This window comes from Arvicanthis niloticus, chromosome 19, assembly GCF_011762505.2.
Source record: "Arvicanthis niloticus isolate mArvNil1 chromosome 19, mArvNil1.pat.X, whole genome shotgun sequence".
NCBI classification, from domain to species: domain Eukaryota; kingdom Metazoa; phylum Chordata; class Mammalia; order Rodentia; family Muridae; genus Arvicanthis; species Arvicanthis niloticus.
In genome coordinates this window covers 19,496,192-19,517,761 of record NC_047676.1, presented here as the reverse complement: position 1 = coordinate 19,517,761, position 21,570 = coordinate 19,496,192, and the positions used below count along the sequence as shown (strand labels likewise).

Genomic DNA, 21,570 nt, shown 5'->3' with positions numbered 1-21,570 from the left:
TTAACATAACAGCAAAACTGATCCAACAATGGGGCTGTAGGATTAGTTTGTATCACATTTGCTAAGGAAAATACTTCTAATTTACCCAATGGAGAGCACAGTAGCAGACCATCAAAATGACTATACCTAAAACTAGCTTGGTGAGCCAGTTAGTTTAATTGGACCTAATTATAGAAACCTAGGTTAATCTAGATATGTGAGCAACTCCTCCCTCCCTCCAGCAACTGTCTGATTTATGTCTGGAGATAGGGGAAGTTTGCTCATGAGGCTTATGAGATCCCAGCTTCTTACAAGAGGAATGATAGTTGAGTCTACCTTGGGATGACCCCCCCATGCTGAAATATAATTATATTTTAAATCAGAAATGGCCATGTCACGCCCAGAGGATAAAGTTTCACAAAATATATCAAAAACCAATAAAGTATACTCATAAAAGGAGCTATAAATAGTACTTATACTATTTAGTTATATAAGCTTATTCATATATTCAAAATCATATGCTTTATATTTAATTCGTAAAGTGGTAGCAATTTCGATTAAAAATTTACCAAGGATTTTTTTATTATATAGATTGCTTTAATTTTTCATAGAAGTTAACATGCTTATTTAAAAATCCATGTTGTAACTAGCAAGTCATTATTTAGAATACAGATGAGGAAGGATACTTGTTTGAATATATTTCAATAATTATTGAAAGGCTTAAGAAACTGAAATGCTGTTAATATGACAGTGGTGGGATTCTTTGTTTAGTGGTGGGATTTTTTTGTTTTGTGCTGATGTAACACAGAAACCTATTACACACAGGCACACACACACACTCATACACACACAAATCTCACCTTTCTAAAAAGTGAGAAGCCCAATGGCAAGGTGTTGGCACCTGGCAAGAGCCATTTTGATACCCTGTCCCTTGGTAGAGGCTCCAGAAGATGTAAGATCAAGAGAGAAATGAAGGTATCCTTTTATTCACACCCTGTTTCCAGGACGAGGAGTATGCTTCTGTGATGATAACATCTGTCTGCATGAAGTCATAATTCATGCCCTAATCACTTCTTAAGGCTTCACCTCCCAACATAGTTACAGTGACAAGCAAATTCTCAGCACAAGCTTTTTGCTAAAGATTCTCAAAGAATAGCAGTCCTAATAGACAAATGAGATGAAATCAAAGCTCTGCATTACACACGTGGCTACTTAAAACCTGTTCAGATGACTTAATTCCAATGAAAAACAATGACTTCTGGAATGCCTATTGTATGTGCAAATCATGATAAGGAAAACATTCCAGGGAGATGTTTGTTACATTATATACATACAGCCAAACACAGAAGCAGATGGCAAATATCCTTAAATTACAAAATAAAGGTAGATATGTGTTTAAATTGAAGAGAATATGATGTTATGTTTATGACTGTGGGCTATATTATTTCTGTAATGATTCACAAAGAGTTAAGGAGTAAATTTGAATGATTAATTTGATGATTAAAATCAAATATTTCTTTAGGTGGCCAGAATTTTATTTTTACTAAAAGAAAAACCGCAGACTTACATTATTAGTAATGACATATTTACATATTAATAAAACAGATTGTATAAAAGTTCTTCAAAACTGAGAACACTATGCCAGCAAATTAAGAGGACCATAATGAAAGACAGAGATGAACATCCATGAAAGAAGACTGACAACTTTCAAAAATTAAGTAGTCCATAGGATTGGCACATCTCTTCTAGGGATACAATGTCCAGTGCTTGGAACATGTTAGTAATATTTACTCTTTTGCATTTTAGAATGATCTTTGGATAGTAGACAAACTAACCCTAAAGGGATATAAATAGAAGCTAAGAGATGAACAAGGAGAATAGTTGACAGATGCTGGGGATATGTTGACTCTGAGGTTGAGACTCTGAAAATCCATTGGGAATTTATTTCAATGTAAAAAATGACTTGATTATAGAATAAACAACAAAAGCAAAAATCAAGACCAGCCGTATGTAGATGTCTGACTCTAGGTTGCAGTATCAACTTTAGAAGTTGAATTTTAATTTAGTAAAATAAATTATGTATCATCACTACATTTTTTTGAAGATAGTAAGTTTCAGTAGCTTTTTCTGCCTCATCTTTCACTACTAATGTAGGAAGTCCCTGATCTAAGCCCCAGGATTTGTTCTGATGGACTTTTAAACTCACCATCAAAACCTAAAGATCAGACTTTCCAGTCCAAGCTGAAGGCACCAATTTGTTAGTGTCCCTCATCAATTATCCCACATCCACTCCCCAGAATGTGGGAAGCATTCTCCAGTAGGCAGTGGCTGTATGCTTCTACAAGTCAACCTGGAAAACAGAATACACTTCTCTCTCCCTGGCAATGGATATTTGCCACAACCAGGCCTGTGTTTTTAGACTAGAGGTTTCTACAGCTCCGGAAGACCCAAGATGAAAAACTTCTATTTCCTCCAGTTCAGGCAGACATTCCTTGGAGGACTTTCAAAATTCATTCCTCTTTTTATTTTATTGCATTATGTTTTGAATTTAAGAAGCACTAAATGTCCCAAACTGATGTTTGCAATGCTGTTATAGAAACTGTAAGACTGTCATTCAGAGTCTTTGCAGACGCATCTCAAGCCTTATGGGATATTTGAATCCCTCAGCTCTGCCTAGTTTTTTTTGTCTGTTTTGTTTTCTTAAAACAAACATTTGACTTAAATTATCATTTCTTTCGAAATGTTGTCTGTTTATCATTAATCATGTTATTTGTTTACATTTCAAATGATATCCTCCTTCCTGGTTTCCCCTCCACAACCCCTCCATCTCATACTCCTTCTCCCCCCTCCACTTTGCCTTTATGAGAGTTCTCCTCCACCCACTCACCCATTCCTGCCTCACCATTCTAGCATCCCCCTATGTTGGGGCATCAAACCTCCACAGGACCAAGGGACTTCCCTCCCATTGATGTCAGACAAAGACATCCTCTACTATATATGTATCTGGAGTCATGAGTCCCTCCATGTGTACTCTTTGATTGGTGGTTTAGTCCCTGGGAAATATGAGGCTTCCCATTAGTTGATATTGATCTTCCTATGGGGTGCAATCCCCTTCAGCTCCTCCAGTCCTTCCCTCTAGCTCTTCCATTGGTCAATCTGAGTTTCTGTTGCTATGATTAAACACCATGACAAAACACAGCTCAGAGAGGAATGAATTTATTTCATCTTCCACTTCCACTTCCACTTCATATTCTATCCTCAGCACTGCTGATGGTGTAACAGTTTGGGCCTTTTTTATGTCTGCCTCAGTTCCTGAATAATGACACAGAGATTATTTATGAGTTGATGTTTGAAGCTTAAACTACACTGTTGCCAACTATCTTGTAACTCAAATATCCTGTTTATAGTAATCTAAGTTCTGCTACATGTTCCTCAGTTTCATAAATTCAAGTTCCTTTGCTACTTGGTGGCAAATCTTCCCATATCTGGTGCTTTCCCAGGGTTCATTTCTCTGTCCTGAAGTCCCATGTTACTATTTTTTTTCCTAGTGGTCATGAACGTTGTTTTATACAATCAGAAGGTGCCTTAGGCAGACAAGGAAGGACAGAGACATGTCTAAACATGGTGTACAAACACATCACTGTAACACAGACATTCAAGGCAAGAACTCAAAACAGGAACATGGAGACAAGAACTGATGCCAAGGAGTACAGCTTACTGGCCTGCTTCCCATGGCTTGCTCCACCTGCTATCTTAAATATGATAGGACTCTCTGCCCGGGCTGGCACCACATAATGCTGCCAGGTCTACCTACATCAATCATTGATTAAAAGATGCCCTGCAGACTTGACCACAGGCCACTGTGGTAGAACATTTCTTAACAGTTTCTTTCTTCCCAAATGATTCTAGCTTGTTCAAATTGACAGAAAATTAACTAGGGCAGCCAACAAACGACTAATTTCCCAGACAGCTGCCAGTCACCAGGTACTTCAATATTCTTCCCTACTGTTTTAAAAATAGTATTTATTCTTTTGAGGATTTTTTATATTATATTCTTTTATATTATATATATTTATATATATAATATAAAAATATTATAATATATTTTTTATATTACATTCACTTCCCTAACCCAAATCTTTCCAAATATACCCTCACTTGCCTACTTACACGACTTAGATCTCTCTCTCTCTCTCTCTCTCTCTCTCTCTCTCTCTCTCTCTCTCTCTCCCTCCCTCCTTCCCTCTCCCTCCCTTCCTCCCTCCCCTCTCCCTCCCTCCCTCCCCTCTCCCTCCCCTTCTCTTCTCCTCTCTCTCTCTCTCTCTCTCTCTCTCTCTCTCTCTCTCTCTCTCTCTCTCTCTCTCTCTCATTGCTTTTGTTACTGTTTAAACCCATCAAGTCCAATTTGCTTTGCCAAATACTTTTGGATGTGGAACTTGCCCTCAAGTGTTGACTCAGCTACAGGGGTCACACTTGTTGTAACCACAATTGACTTTCTATCTTCCTTTCCCAATAGCTATCAAATGGGAACAGCACCTCAAGTTAAGATGGGAGTTCATGCTTACATCCCTTTTCCATTTTCCCTGGCTTGAGATTTTTGTAGATAGTGTATATTCCCTGGCAATACTGTGTGTTAATATATAGAACTGTCCTGTTCTAATCTAGCAAACAACGTTTGTTTATAGTTACCTACTATCTGTAACTTTTAACAGTCTTTCTGTTTCCTCTTCCTTGAATATTCTTGAGCCCTGTGGGGTTTTCTATGATGTAGGCATCCCATTTAGGAAAGAGTACTTTGTAATCCCTTATTCTCTATATCTTGACCAGTTCTGCATCTTTGTGTTAATTGTCCTCTACTGCAAGAAAAAGCATTTCTAATTAAATACAGTTAAGAGATGAACTGTATATATAGTGTAGCATTAAGTCATTGAGAATAATTTTTGTACTTTTTCTATTTAGTGGATTAATAGTAGTACATCTTCCTTGGGGCCTCTGACCTATCTATCCAAGCAGTTCCATTTCTTGGAGTGAGCCTCACATCTAGAAAACACTATGAGGTTATTGTCCTATTTAGGTTTCTATTGTTGTGGTAAACGCCATGGCCAAAATCAACTTGGAGAGGGAAGGGTTTATTGATTTTCCATGTCCCATTCACAGTCTATCATTGAGAAAAGCTAAGCCAGCAAATCAAGGCAAGTAGCTGAAGGTAGATACTGAAACAGAGACCATGGAAAACTGGTGCTTGTTACTTGCACTTCATGACTCTCTCACCATGCTTTTTTATACAACTCAATACTACCTTCCTATAAAGAGCTCTAGACACAAAATGCTAGTCCATCCTACATAAATCATTAGGTTTTTCTTTTTTAAAGGCCACAGGGACTTGCCTAGAAGGCAACTAATGGAAGCATTGGAAACAGTTTTCAATTTAATTTTTCTCTTGCTAGGTGTTTCTAGTATGTTGTAGTTGACAATCAATCAATCAATCGCAGAGTTACTGCCCAAACCTATATTCTGTTATTACATCAGTAAACATATACTGCCAAGACAATCATTATTATAGGTCACAGATTTTGCTGCTAGGTAAAACTGATTATTAGTAACCCTCCCCTTTTGGTAATATACATAGAACCTACTAGCACTATGAGAGCTAGCTAGCAGGGAAGAAAATTCCAAATGAGCATCACATTTAGATTTTTTTGTTATTGTTCTTTGACAGATATATATGATGTCTTCAATTAGGGTCTTAGTGTTAAGTCCTAGAGGCTAACTAATAACATTGACAATACCCTGTATTGTCTGGTTCTATGGTATTCTACAGGCAAACTATTCAAACAGGGGTAACTCATTCCCGGCACTGAGGCTAGCATGTGGTATCTGATTGGGTTATTGTCCCCTGGCTAAAGAGTCACTCCACTTAAACTCTTCTTACACATGTAGAAGTATACATTTTAGGAAATTTCCATAATTCCTATTCTTATACTTTAATTTATATTACTTTTACATGAATGCATTTTACATTGAGCCATAAAAAACATTACATTTTATTTATTCATTCTTTTCTTCATTCTTTCCTTTTTAATTTTTGGCACTGTTTGGGTATTCTGCAAGTTGCTATTGGGAATAGTGACATGAATTTACTGATTTAATAATGCTACTTCTAAAATAAACTGCAGATATTTATGGTGACCCAGCTTTTCTTTACAAAGAAAAAAAGATCTATATTTGAATTTCTATTTCTAAAAGCTTTATTCATATTTTTACCAATTAAAAACAATGTATGTATCATATTCCAAGTAGTTCAAATTTATACTTGACTGGAACTTAGAAACAAATAATAACATTCTCTCTCTCCTCCTTCATATGTCTCTCTCACTCTTCCTCTCTGTTTCTTTGACAGTATCTTGAGATGTGCAGAGATTAGTCTCACATTCATGGTCTTCCAGCCGCTCACCTCTGTGCCAGTAGGGAACAAATATTCATAATGAAAAATTATAGTTTTAACATAATAACTATTTCTGATTTTCATTTCAGCCTGTCATTTTGATGACTTTATTTAACTCAAAATTTTCATGCATTTTCAAAGAAATATATTCAATTTTCCTCCTCTTAAAACACGCTTGCAGGATTTGACTTCAATGCCAATTTATTTCTTGTACTAAATGTGTGCTACCTAGTATGTATAGTCGAAGCAAAGAGGAATGAAAGTGCTAATATTGCTGAAAAATGTTTGAAAATATTTAAAGGTTTTTAGATTATGTATATATGTATATCACTATAGCTTGCACAGTTGCATATAATAATATAATATATGGACAATTATAGTTATACATGTCTACACACATTAAAAAGTGTAATCTAGATACAGAAGACAAGAGATGAAATGTCTACATAATGGAGACTGACAACTTCACTCATTTAGGTAATAAGACATACATAACACTTCTTACAGATCAGTAAGAACTAAAAGGTCAGATAAGTCAAGGATGGCAGTTAGAGATATGTCTGATAACTATGGAAAATAAGTACCTTTTCTCAATGAATTTATAGATAGTAGTTTGTGAGTGGAGCCCCATCACTTTCCTGAAGACATTCCCGATTCTTTTCATTGTGGAAAACACAGTAAATTGGACAAAGATAATTTTTAGTTAAATAACTTAAGATTATATGTCAGAGAATCTTTGTAGTTTATCATGTTTCACTTACATTATTTTTATGTACATATCACATACATATGTTAGCTGTTCCGAGGATAGCATTAATTTTACTTCCTCCCCCCCCCCCCCCAGTTTCTGTTAGGGTCTCATAACCAAAGGACAAACCATGTCTGTATGCATCAAACATTGTTCCTATTTTCTCTTCTTTAGAGTACCAGGAGGATGGCAGACTCTGGCTTGTTCCCTGTGTTGTCAAGTTATACACTTGATACTCAGTGGCTTCCAGTGGGAAAGTGTCTTTACATACCTTAGAAACCAGAGCTTCAAATAAAATCTCTGTAACCTCACTCTCTAAAACCGTTATAGCCTTAAAGCACTGCACTCTCTTCAATTTAATGTGGAAAAATTAAATTAAAGAAATATTTGCATAAACCCCATCCATGAATGCCATACTCTCTAGCCTTGCTTCTGTGGTTTCTTTTCATGTGTTCCTCTCACTATAGTTTAATTCCTTGTAACGCTAAGTGTATCGAGGGGGAAGGTCATTAAAGCAACATCATTGATTTAATCTGGTACCAGTATGAGCCTCAAGGTCCATCACAGAATGTTCCTTTTAGAATCTTAAAAACTCCCTACTAAAAATTACAAAAACAAAACAACAACAACAAAAACCCACCCTGCTATAAAATCCAGTCTGTTATTTATGTTACATATATTTGGTTTTTGGAGTTACTGCTTTTGTTCCTTTGTTTCTTTGTACTTAGAGGAAGAAGGGGTTGGTTTGACTTACACTTGCTGATGAGAGTCCATCATTGGGGGAAGTCAGGGAAATAATTCAAACAGTAACTTGATCACACACTGGCTCACTCACAAACTGCTGCTTTAGCTAGCTTTCTTAAACAAGGCAGAAACATCTGTCTAGGAATGGAGTCACACACAGTGAGTTTGGATTTCTAATATCAATTAATAATACAGTTTCCCATACAAATGCCCTTAGGCTGCTGTGATATAGGCAATTCCTCCATTAAAATTCTCTTTGGTGATACTAGGCTATGTCAAGTTAATAACTTAAGGCAACCAGTTCAGAAAGTTTGCTCAACTGTATAACAGGAAAATTCTACCATATTTTTCTGCCTTAGAGAGAAGCACCCCACTGTAAAGAGGAATATTTCTTCTGTGACCTCCTTCTGGGGTTTTTTGGTTAATCATCAACCCATCCTACCACATTTACTATTTCTAAAGCTTACCAGCAGACTTTGAATAATTCTTAAGGGTTTCTACAAGAGCCCTCAAATCTCCTGTAGCATAGTCATAATTGTAATGGGTTTAATTTAAAAATTCAAATGTATACATTTCCTAGTTCCACAGTCCAAACATGACATTTTGGTGGTATTTTTGTTTGTTTGGTTGGTTTGTTGGTTGGTTGGTTGGTTGGTTTTGTTTTTGAAGAGATCTCTATGACTTGATTTTATAGTTATAAACCAACCATATTTTTTGATGCTTTTTAATATTCTCCACACCCTGGAAACACTGATTTGTAAATACTTCATTGTCTAACACCTATATCCTTTATACCCACTCTGCCCCTAGCCCCAAGAGTTGTTCAGTAATGTTCTAATCAATCTAAATACAATACATATGGCATGTTTAAAATTCATTGCAGTTGTTTTGTCATCTTATTCATTGCCCCTATATCTCTCCTTTGCATTTCTGTTTATGAATGGAGAATTGTTTAATTGAGGTTTATAAACTGATCTATGAATTCTTGTATTATTAAATTTATATAACCTTTCTGGAAGGAACAGCTACACACAGTGGATTATTTGTGTCTTATTTTGCTAACATACCACACTGTACATCAGGGTTTTCCACCTTTCTTTTGTTTACTTCCCAGCCTCGGCCAAAATGAATAACTGCTTAGTTACTTCTGAGCAGGTGTTTGTGGGCTTGTCCATGTTTTCAGCCGGATTCTTATGCTAGATCATCTTTATGTGTTTATTGTATGCAAATTTGCCTCTTTGATTCACTGATTTATTTTTTATTTTGTTGCGGTGTTACTTTCTGTAGCAATTACAGCATTATGCCAATGTTGATGACACCTCCACAGCATGGCATATTTATCACATGCCTGATTTTTTAAAAATAAATATAAATTATTCCTGTTGTTTGAAAGGAAACAGCATAAAATTAGCTATGTATTTTAGAGAAATTACTCAGCAATTTCTGATATTTTAGGTTAATGCATGCACACATGCATACATACTCTTTGTCTCTATTTCTCTCACATACACACACACACACACATAGGGAGAGAGGGAGAGGGAAAGACAGAGAGAGAGAGAGAGAGAGAGAGAGAGAGAGAGAGAGAGAGAGACTGAGACTGATATATTTCTCTTAGTTGACTAATTGAAATTCTTTAAGAGATCCAGTCTGTTACAGATTCATTCTGATCTCCTCTTTCTTTCCTCAGTCATTTAACTGGAGTCAAATACAAACAATTATCAATATCTAAAGTATGGTCAAGTCTTCTGAATAGTAAAGATTTCCAAAAGAGGAATAATATGACTAATTTTTCTGAACTCCTTCTCTTTTACCGGAATAACACTAAATAATCCTAACATTTTTATATTGTTTGATAAACTTTGCTTTCTAATTTCTTTAATGAGTTAAATTTCTTCTCCACAAAGTATTTTGTTATTTTATGTAAAATTTGCTTATTTATTGAGTTACATAAAAACAAAAACTCAACGGAAATTAATAGGGTATGACATATTATGTTCTGAAGGTATAGTTTCTGTAAAACTCACATTTTTAATTTCTGACTGCCAAGGTGAAGATGTTAGGAGGAAGGGTCTTAGGAACATGACTGGTTCATATAGACTAAAAAGTCTTGTTATATTTACTGATGGTTTTCAACTTCATTACCTGAAGAAGTGTCTAGACATTTCATGAATTGCACATGATATGTATCTGTTGGGTGTTTGTTGAAGCAGGTAGATTAGGTGAGCTTGGACATAAGGGATGGATGGCTTCTTCCAATGATAAACATAGGATAGCTTATGCAGAAAAAGAGGAAAACAGAAGGTTAAGATTGGTTAGAGAGTTGTTAACTATAGGAGTCTTTGAAAGAAAGAAATTAAAAAGTTCTTTTTAAAAAAATTAAAACAAAATATAAAAGAAAAAAGAAAGGAAGAAATTGCTTAGGTACCTGAGTTGAAAGCTCATCTCTCCTAACCCCTGCCAACTTAACGAGTTTAAAAACTCTAAAACAATCAAGTAATTTTTTATTTTTCTGTCAGCCAGAATTATTTCTTTTTTATAATGTTTCCAAGGTCGACTAATTTGAGGAGTTGGTATTGAAGTATAATTTTTCCTGTGATTATCTGGCTGTGCTGTTCAAAAGCCTTTGAAAATATAGACGAAACCTTGAAAGTTTCTGAGATGAAAGCTAAGATAAAATAAAGAAAATTATAAATGGTGCTTAATGAGTGATTCCAAGGAATTTAGAAAAATAATATAATGAAAATGTAGACATTAAATACTACTGATAGGGTTTCAGATGAGAATAAATATTTTATAGGGAATTGGACTAGCCTATCTAGTTTACCCTAGAGTGCTAGTGAACTTCTACACTCTATCCATGTCCTAAGGCACTGTAGGATGTGGATTTTGAAGGTGGAGTTAATTTCATTGTAATTCATCTCTGAGACTATATTCGTAATTGTTATCTGGATTTCATAAAACTTACAATAGCATGTGAATAAAATTCAGAATACAAAAGTTTCAAAAATATGTCTTTCCAATTAATGAAGCGCATGAAAACTGATGACCAAGAAAACTGCTGAAGAGCTTTGGGTTCCTTAGTAGATGCCAAGTGATTTACAACACCACAATGGGAAAGAGGCATTTCAGAATGCAGTGAAGCCCTACCCATGTCAGGCTCAAGGGTATGAAAAATCCATACTCAATTAAAAGTTATAGAGCTCGAAAGTGAACTGCCCACAGAAGTTTATGAAGGAAGTTGTATCCTATAACCCTATTCACTATGACTTCTACACAAAGCACTTAGGAAAGGATTGAAATATGTTCGAAGGAAATGAAGCTAGCACTGTATTTGACAGCATACAGTACTCATGTTCTGCTCATACTGGAAACATATATAATGTTAAAGGTGTCTCTTCATGGCATCTTAGACTTTAAAGAAAGTCTAGTGAATGCATGTAGCAATAGGAATCACTGTGAAGGTAATGCATGAAGCTGGGATGAATCCAAAGACTGAATGGAAACTCTAGCTCATTGGAAATGTCAGAAATATAAAACATCTGCCAAAAAAAAAAAAAAAAAAAAAAAAAGGAAAAAAGGAAAAAAAAGTGCAAGACAGTGAGTAGATACAGTCAAGAGAAAGGCAAGCTGGACTACAATGAACTACTACTAATTGCATGATGACCATATTGACTCAAGCTACCTTATGCCACCCTATGTTTCAGATGTTAGACATGTCACCATAGCCACAGGATTTCATTTTCTGTTCTAGATTTTTGTTTTAGGCTCTTCCAATGCTTTGTTGCTATTCTCCTGTATATGTAATTCCACCATTTGTACATTGGTGGCACGTAACTAGATTTTTTAATGTATTTAGAGGCTTACAGCTAATTTCTTCTCTGAGTCTCAGAAAACTGTAAATTTGCATTTTGTAACAATGATTGAAGTGTCAAGAATCTTAAGTACTTTGTCACAGTGATTATAAAGGTCACACAAACTTTCAACACACAAATCAATGTTCCGTTCAAGTCCTAAAAGAAAGCCCTCTCTTTCTGTCGCGTCTAGAAATGCAGCTAGAAGACACTAACATACTCAAACCCTCTGGAACAATGAGTAATCTGACACAATGCCCCTATATTTTCCAAGAGTATCCACTACCTGTTCTCTGCTGCTGTAAGATAATGACCCAAAACTCTTGATAAAGAGACAATTTTGCTGAAGTCCCTTCCAGAGACATAGTCATAATGGAAGAAGCTACTTGGCTGGGGGTGGGGGAGTGGGGGGGGGTGAGAAGACTTGGCATCTGGAATAGGAAACTGAACACTCAGATCTTCTACTACAACTAAGATCCAGAGATACAAGTGGAAGTGGAGGCAATGCATTTAACCCCCAGAGAAGGCCCCTAGTTGATGTACTTCTTCCAGGAAAGAGACAGCTCCATCAGCTGAGGACAAAATTCTTTGAGATGGGAGCCTATGCAGGAAATATGTCATGAAAGACACTATACCAAACTAGGACTGAAATTCTTTTTTTTTTTTTTTTTTTTTTTTTTGTTTGGAAATAATCTAACCCATGGTTATTGATTACAATAGACTGAAGAAACTCAATTTCCAGCAACACACTACCTATCTTGAAATGTATCTTAACTTTTGTATGACAAACATTTACCTCCCTAACTCTTACATGAAAAAAGTGTTTTGAAACAAGGTCTGTCCCCACATCCCTTCTGTGTCACAAAGTTTATTTCATACAAACTTAAAATGAGTGCATGACTACATCAGAAATATGCTACATTTCCAATTGCCAAGCATTCTTCAAATTTTGTTTGAGAATTTTCTTTAATCTCTGCAGCTTGCTTATAGTTAAAATATTAAAACTGTTCAATACAAACAAGTTCAGTAATAGCTTTTAATTAAACTTTTCTGAGTTAAAAAGTTAAGGAATGTGGAGATGACTTTTAACTGTGCAGTACAGAAGCTGTTGTCCTATTTTCATTAGTTGTCATGTATCCTGCCATGTCCTTTATCTGCTGGGGAATTTACAAGGAGCACAGCAGGTTGTGAATTTTTAATAGGCTTTCCTCAAGGAAAGGAAAGGTCAGTATTAACATAAAATTCTTCTTAAAGATTTGTGGCCAAATGTTTCACACCGGAAAACAGGTGTTAATGCAGAGCTAAAGCCACAAGAATTGTTTTTTCTTTTCTCTTTTTCTTTCCTTTCCTTTCCTTTCCTTTCCTTTCCTTTCCTTTCCTTTCCTTTCCTTTCCCTTCCCTTCTTTCCTTTCCTTTTCTTTCCTTTTCCTTCCCCTCCCCTCCCTTTATCTCCCCTCCCCTCCCCCTCTTTTCCTTTCATTTTGTTTTCTTTTTCTTTCTCTATGTGTCTGTGTTGAAAGAAAAAATTGTGTGCTTTCTTCAGCAGCACAAACACTAAAATTGGAACTATCTGGACCCCTCAGAGCTCCCAGCGATTAAACTACCAACCAAAGAGCCTGTCCATGGCTCCAGATACATATGTAGCAGAGGACTCCCTCATCTGTTATCAGTAGGAGGGGAGGCACTTGGTCCTGTGGAGACTTGATGCCCCAGTGAAGGGAATGCTAAAGGGGTGAGGTGTCAGTGTGTCAGTAGGTGGGAGAGCACCCTCTTGAAGGTGAAGGGGAGGGGAATGTGATGAGGGGTTCATGGAGGGGAGATCAGGAAGGGGGATAACATTTGAAATGTAAACAAATAAAATGATTAATAAATAAAAAGAAGGAAAACTTTATGTCTCACATAATAAAATAGCAAAATACTTTTTTCTTTGAAAATTAATGCTATACGTTTTTGCACAGGTGATTGACACCATCTCTTTGTGTCATAAATACATGACTTGATTTAATTAAATTAAATAAGTTAATTTATAATAACATATAAATTAAATATTTATGCCTAATATGCAAAAGTGTAGAATAATGAAAAAGCAATAGTTATATAAAAAAAAACTAATGTCCCATCTCAGTAAATAGGTTTGTATATAAAATAGTATTTTATCTGATGTATAATATTAAGACAAAGAAGCAATACCAGGGAGAATGTGGAGAAATTACACCCATGATGTGAAGTAAACTAATTAAGGTGGCTGCTTAATGCTACCCTCTAGACTCAGTACTAACTGTTGTAGCCATTTATTCACAACTGATCAGTTGTTCACGCTGGACCCACAGACACATGGCCTCATCAACACTTAGTTATGGAATGATGGTGGACGCGTAGGCCCTCATCCTTTGATGAATCACTACAGGCTATTGATGGATTCTATAATGAGGAGATGTGTACCAGCGATTGGGCCTTGTGGGCCCAATAGGATACACGCTAGCATATGGTCAGATAGACAGTTCTGGATAAATCCAGTAGGCCATAAAACAAAATCAGTAGACTTGAAAATGAGAAAGAGAGACTTGTGGTGAAGAAGGATGTCTCAAAGGTAAGGTTGGTTAGGCAGGGAGAGTGGTCAGTATGCCTTGTGTGCTTATGCAAAATTGTTCACCAGCAAATTATAATTGATATAAAAATACGTCAAAGGAAACAAACAATAAAAACCCTACTTTTGTGAAACACTAAAAATAAAACACTTGAACATGGAAAGCCTAGATAAGAACTAATTGAAGAATTTTGTTGATTTTTTTTTCTTCCGATTCTGATAAAAACATTGCCACCAATTTACCAATTAGAAGAGGACTAGGTAACCCATGAGTTTTATCTATGAAATGGGTTAGTTACCAACTTCTCAAGAGATATAATAGTTCAGCTGAACCAAAATAGTACTTGTAAGCCTGTCTAATTTATTCAAGTATGTGTGAATAAAGTTTATTACCATAGTCTAGTATTACAGCCTTAATCACCTTTATCTTTATCTTTGTTTCTGTTTTAGTGGTCAGTCATGTTCAGTTCTTCCCCACTGTAAGAAGGGGATTTAAAAAAAAAAGTAGCTCATTACTATTGTAAAGCAGATTTCTGAAAAAAACACGTATTCAATGTGCAGCTTCTTCCCATGTAAAGTGCTACAATAGTAGCTGTCAATTGCTTCTCTTAATTATATCCCTTTTGGACAAAGCAATTCTTAAAACCACAGTCTGACTTGTAGCTGTCTCTTTTAGGTTTGCTGCTACCATGTCCAATTTTCGAATCCAACAGCAACTCTCACAGTATGTGGTCCAATTACAAGATTTAATTTTCACTCTGTAGTCTAAGTAAAGGTATAAATCCAGCTGTGATTTTTATCCTAAATTCAGATTTATAAAAATTCAAATCCCACTGTATAAATGTACAATCTCAAGAGCTTTCCCTTTGCATACTTAACTGAGTCGAGTAGCAGAACCACTTTGAATCATTACCTTCTTGTCTTGCATATTTCTGCACCTTGGTTCTATGCTCTCTAGTCACCATTGTCGTAAGATACACATAATTTTTAAAAGGGAGAATTTCTTTAATTTCTAAGCTGTATTCAGTCTTCATCTGGTAGCTTAGGTATTATATGCCTAAACAGATACACATTCACTCCTCTGAGCTGTTTAGAGTCTTCTCTGTGTATTTGCTCTACATGTCTCTTTTGGGTCTTCCATAGAATACAAATGGAATTTTGCATTTGCTTCCAAAGCACCTGATTATATAAAAAATTCAAATTAATGTAATTGAATGAATAGCAAATAAAACTTGAACTGTTTACTGTAAATCACAGTACTGTCTGGTCAAGTGATTGATGACAACAGTAGCATTGGGTTATGTTTCTCAGACTGAATAAGAAATGTGTAATGCTTAGAGCTACCGCTGATATGATGACCACAGCATTGCAAATGTATATAATTTGAGATTTTCTGAGAAACCAGGTATAATTTTAGATACTAATGATCATCAACCTGTAGACTGCTTGAGAGTGATTCCTGGACTACACATTCGTATGTGACTTTTGAGAGCTTCTTGTTTAATAATTGATACTTCGTTGAGTTTACTTCTTTTGTATTTTTGCTTTCAAATAGCTACACATTCAATAAATCATTCCTGGTTCCCCAACTTCTCTTATCTCTAAAGTGCCTATACATTTCAGATATGTGTATCCATTATAACAGTAATGATTATTCGTTTGTTCTAAGTTGAGAATAGAGCTATATACAGAGCAGACTGCTAAATTCTAATAAACATATGACATCACAACAAAGTAAAACACTTTTGTAAATATAGCTATAACTAGCAGTAAAATCACACATGCAAATATACTCACTTTTGCTTATATTTATGTTCATATATTGAATTTGGGGGCTAGGCAGATGATTGAGTTGGTCATGCAGTTGCTATGCAAAGATGGCTTACCAGAAGCCATCACATTTAAAGAAAGTTTAAACTCCTTCTCCAACAGACCATTAATTGTTTATGGCTCCTCAAAGTGGAGGCTCATGAACCACTTACAACACCATTTTACGATATTAATGGCTTGATCTTGTATAGGCTGTGCAAAGGCATCCACATCTACCCTTGCATTCATGTGAGCAGAGATCCTGCTATGTCCGGAAGACGATATTTTTCTCTGGTGTCTTAAAACCTCACTCTTCTTCTGAGATGGCATGTCATCTTTGAGGAGATGGTGTGATAAGATGTCTTACTTGTGGCCGAGCACTCAGCCATCACTTATTGTCTGCAGGTTTTTTAGTTCTGTGTGTCTATATTATCAGCCATGCACTGCAGATAGACTTTTGAGACGAAATCCCAGAGCTGCACTAATCTGTGTGTAGAGAGAAATGAATTTAGAGAACAACGTAATACTGTACAATTTAGCAAATTAAGTGTTAGGATGAACCTCCAGCACCTTCCAGTATTATGAGTGCTAGCCAGCAGGGAAGAAGCTCCCAAGTCTGTACCAGCTGGATTTCTCGATGTCCTATATGCAATGCATGTATTGTCTTCAGCAGTAGACATTACTATAAATTGCTCATGAGGGAAGGAAGAGCACCATGAATAGCCTTTCTTGCTTTGGGAGTCTCTAGGATATTTCTGACAAAGACCTTGAGAGTTATCACACATTAGGTACTGGGCTTTTAATTTGGCAAATGGTGACTTCTACACTGAACAATCCCCTCCTTAGGGTAACTCTGATTAGACACTTTTGTATAAATATACCCATGAATGAAGCTTTTAAAATAATAAGTTTCCATATGGCTTTTAAAACACATCCTTACAGTTATGTATTCTTCACCCATCCCTTCTCAGACTTGCCCTCCCATCTCACTCCCCAGTTAAAGTTCCTTCTCCACCATTCACTTCTCTCCTGCATATGAAATTTGTAGGCCATGATCTATAGAAATTAATAAAGCAACACATGTAGTTGTAATATTAAGTTTAAAAATTACATTTTATTACATATATTGAAACATTAATAATTGCATATATAATACTAATAGATATAGTTATAATTCTGGTCATTCAGAAATAATTTCTTGTTTCCTCCAAAAGCTAAGTCCTCCATGATAAGTTGGTAGCCTTGTAGACTGACACATTATCTGGAAGATGCTTGGGACCCATTTACTTCCCCAGACTCAACAATCTAGAATTTATTTGTTAGTCCTAGAAGGATTTCCTGTTGTCTCCCAAAGGCTTAACTTACTTATCCTGGCTGGCTTGCTTGAAGAATACTTTTGAAAAACAGTTCAGGTAAAATTTTCTCAAGATACAGGAATTCTTGGGTCCCTAGTTCAGCTGCAGTAACTTGTGCACTAGACTGGTATGTACACATGATCCCAAATATAACTGTATTGAAATAATTCTGAAAGGTTTGGTGTAATTCTGCTATAGGCACAGGCAAGCCAGTCACAGTCTTGCCTCTCAGCAGATTTTAAGAAGGTTGCTTGACAAGGTGCAATATTAGAACTTATTTTATTTTCTATTATTTATCGTTTAGTATATATATACCTGTGTTACATAAACACCTATATGATCTGAGACCTACAAATATTTTCAGGATAGGAGTAATCTTCATATGCAACCAAATATTATATTTATTATTCCCACATTTGAAGTCTGTCTAATATATACCTAAAAGACACATAAATCCTAAGATGTTACTAATTACAAAGAAGAAATACAACCAATAACAAGTTGGTCAGAGCTGAATTTCCTGTAAAATAAGCTTACATTTCTAGAATGAGTTGAAAACATACGCCCTCATGGCTGATGTCTTTATCATGATTGATTTTTTGATAGAAAGAGTTATGTACAGAGCAGGAAGGGGGAACTTAATTTAACGTTCGAGGTTTTTGTTGTTGTTGTTGAAAAAATTCACAGTGCTACATGAAAAGCTTTTGCTGGTCCTTGAGTATGATAGAAGCTACTCAGTTCTGATTTATAGAACTGAGATTACTGACCCTGTGAATTGTGATGGGATTTGAAGGGCCATCTTTGAATACTTTTACTCCTGTGCATCGTCAGTCTTCATCATGGATATGCTCATTTTTATTTCCTCTAGCTTCATTCAGACCAAGATAAAGGAGATGGATCGCTCAAATATATTTTGTCTGGAGACGGAGCTGGTACTCTTTTTATTATTGATGAAAAAACAGGTGATATTCATGCCACAAGAAGAATTGATAGGGAAGAAAAGGCCTTTTATACTCTACGTGCACAAGCTATTAACAGAAGAACTCTGAGGCCAGTAGAACCAGAGTCAGAATTTGTGATCAAAATCCATGATATCAATGACAATGAACCTACATTCCCAGAAGAAATTTATACAGCCAGTGTTCCTGAAATGTCCGTTGTAGGTAAGTGCAGTTACAATATTTATGATGTATGAAAAGTATGAAAGTAATTCTTTGAAAACATATGAAATCATTCTTGCAATATTGTGTTTAATTAACTTAAATCACTCTTTTTATTCCTCACCCAAAATGCATATATATTTTAGTAAAGAAGCAATGAGTAATAAAAAAGACAATACTGCATTTTATATGGTTTGTGGATTTGTAGATCTTCACAGCACATTCAGGTAGACCTGTCCAGTAACCCAGAAAATACCTCTAAATTTCAGTAGAAATGATAAAAATCAAACTTATTATATTAACTTTAACAGTGAGCATGTACGATCCTGAAATCAAATATCTTAAAGTTAGAGTTGTTTTCTGCGATCCACAATGTACCAGATATTTTACTCTTACAGATACTGAATATTCAGTCCTATAAGTGGCATAGTATATGCATATGACTGATGCATACCTTCCTCAGATTATTTATGAAACCTAATAAAACAAAATTATTTTGCTAGTTACTATACTGTTTTGTTTTCAGAAAGCAACAAGGAAAATATCTATACATGTTCAACCGGCCTATATTTTAAAAACATTTTAAATTTACCAACAGAAAAACTGAAGCTATAAACCATTAGATAGTTAGTCAGAGCTACAGACCATAGATTGGTACAGCAAGAGTACAAGAGATAAGAAATAATTTCACTCATGAATGCTAGTCACAATGGATCAGATTTTATTTAGGTTATTTACCTATTCATGCAAAAGTTCTGGTTAGATTATTTTGTTAATACTGAGAGATCCTTGTGCTATAATATTTTTATATAAAACTTCTATAATCATTGTCATACTTAAGTAACCCAACTGAAACCTCACTTTCATATAATGGGACAGAATAACAGCATTGGATTGTGAAAAACAAAAGTTAAAAAGTATAATATAAAAAGAAAATATAATATAGTTTTAATATTAACAATGTGCTATACTGATGAGATAAAGTATCTCCTTATTTTTACTAGATAGTGATAATATATCTAAATTTCAGTAATGCCTAATAGCATTTGTGAAAAATGAAAGTTAAAAAGTATAATGTTTAAGAAAATATAATACAGTTTTAACTTTTACAATGTGATATATTGATGAGATAAAGTATCTCCTTATTTTTACTAAATAGTGATAATATATCTAAATTTCAGGAATGCCTAATAACATTTTTAGAGTAAGATATACTTGAATTTCATTAAAACATTTTTAAATTTGTATGAATTTGTATAAATTAATTAAATTATTTATTAAATAGCAACATTTGGTAAATGGTAAGTTTGATATTATTATCAAACTCATGCATCTCTCAAAACATTTGTTCTGGAAGTGTTATTGCACTTTGCTAAACTCCACAGACTTTGGGTGGTCATCAAGCATAAAGCCCATAGATATAGCAAAGCATGTTAGAAATATTTTGGAAGTTCTGGGAACATGGGGTAATCTTAGTTTGTTTCTAAATTTGGAATTCAATCTATTCACAAAATTGTATTCTAGAGCAGATCTTAATTATTTTTTGAGTTAATTAGTGCAAGGGGAGAAAGATTATACTTACTCCTTTGAGATTTAGCTATGCCCTTTACTCTAAACAAGTCTATTATTTGAAAATTGATTTTCATAATACCAGGTCTCCATGTTTAAAAAGGGATCATGTTTGTTATGTTCTGAAATAGTGCAGCATTATCTATAAGAATTCACCCTTTAATTAACTAGTAATTGTTAAGTTGAATTTATGATTTCTTTGCAATACTATATACGTTTATCTATGTCTGTCACCAAACTGTATATAACAGTTCCTTAAAGAGGTCATTTTTAAAGCCAAAAGTCACTCAAGTCTTCATTGAAAACAAGCACTTTTGCTCCTCCTTCTGGTACTGTGCAGAACTAAGCTGAATTTGGATACTTCAGGTACTTCTGTGGTGCAAGTCACAGCTACAGATGCCGATGACCCTTCATATGGAAACAGCGCCAGAGTCATTTACAGCATACTTCAAGGGCAGCCTTATTTCTCTGTGGAACCTGAAACAGGTCAGGAGCAATGGATTGCTGTTTGCTGAAGTTACCATGTTTGTGATCTTTGCAAGTATAAGATGCTAAGCACTAGGAGTGGGACTTAAGGTGTAATTTTCAGTAGATATACATGTTGTTTTTAAGCAAAGTGAACCTGAACCCAACAATTTGCCTAAACAGCTGAAACAATAGATCCCAGAAACTCTTCTGCTGTGGGTTCATTCAACCCCACTCCCAAGCTGGTTAGCAGGACCTTGCTGCCAATTATTTGGGAGCTGAGGATTAATGTTTTTTGTTTGTATATGAAGCTCTTCACTTAGATAAGATATATGCCCAGCCTGATTATTATGTATTTAAAAACCCAAATATCATGTAAATGATTGAAGTAGTGGAAATATAACTGTTTGAGGTTTTGTACAAGTTGAGAATACTATAGTGCATTTGATACTACTAAGAAATAGCAAACAAAACCAACACTAAGGATTTACATATTACATATATACATATATATACATATATATGTATATATATATATCATATATATGATAACTGTGATAATTCATTAAATTGGAGGGTACCACAAAGAAGAATGACACAGCATTTGTATTTTCCCATAGGTATCATTCGGACAGCTCTGCCAAACATGAACAGAGAGAACAAGGAACAGTACCAGGTGGTTATTCAAGCCAAGGACATGGGTGGCCAGATGGGGGGTTTGTCTGGAACCACCACAGTGAACATCACTCTGACAGATGTCAATGACAATCCACCTCGCTTCCCCCAGAGTAAGTGTGTTTCAATCATCGTTTTATAGAGCATAAGATCTAAAGTATAACGGCAGGCTTAACAAAT

At 35.2% G+C, this 21,570-nt stretch overlaps 1 protein-coding gene across 2 annotated transcripts in view; it reads left to right on the top strand.

Moving 5' to 3' along the window:
• The window catches only part of LOC117723847 (cadherin-10), a 200,409-nt gene that overhangs the window by 128,881 nt on the left and 49,958 nt on the right, over positions 1-21,570 (top strand). For both annotated transcript variants that reach the window (XM_076916406.1, XM_034523410.2), the window contains exons 3-5: positions 18,390-18,684; positions 20,617-20,736; positions 21,336-21,503. In XM_076916406.1, the coding sequence (XP_076772521.1) occupies positions 18,390-18,684; positions 20,617-20,736; positions 21,336-21,503 (583 nt within the window). The remainder of the gene's footprint in view (positions 1-18,389; positions 18,685-20,616; positions 20,737-21,335; positions 21,504-21,570) is intronic.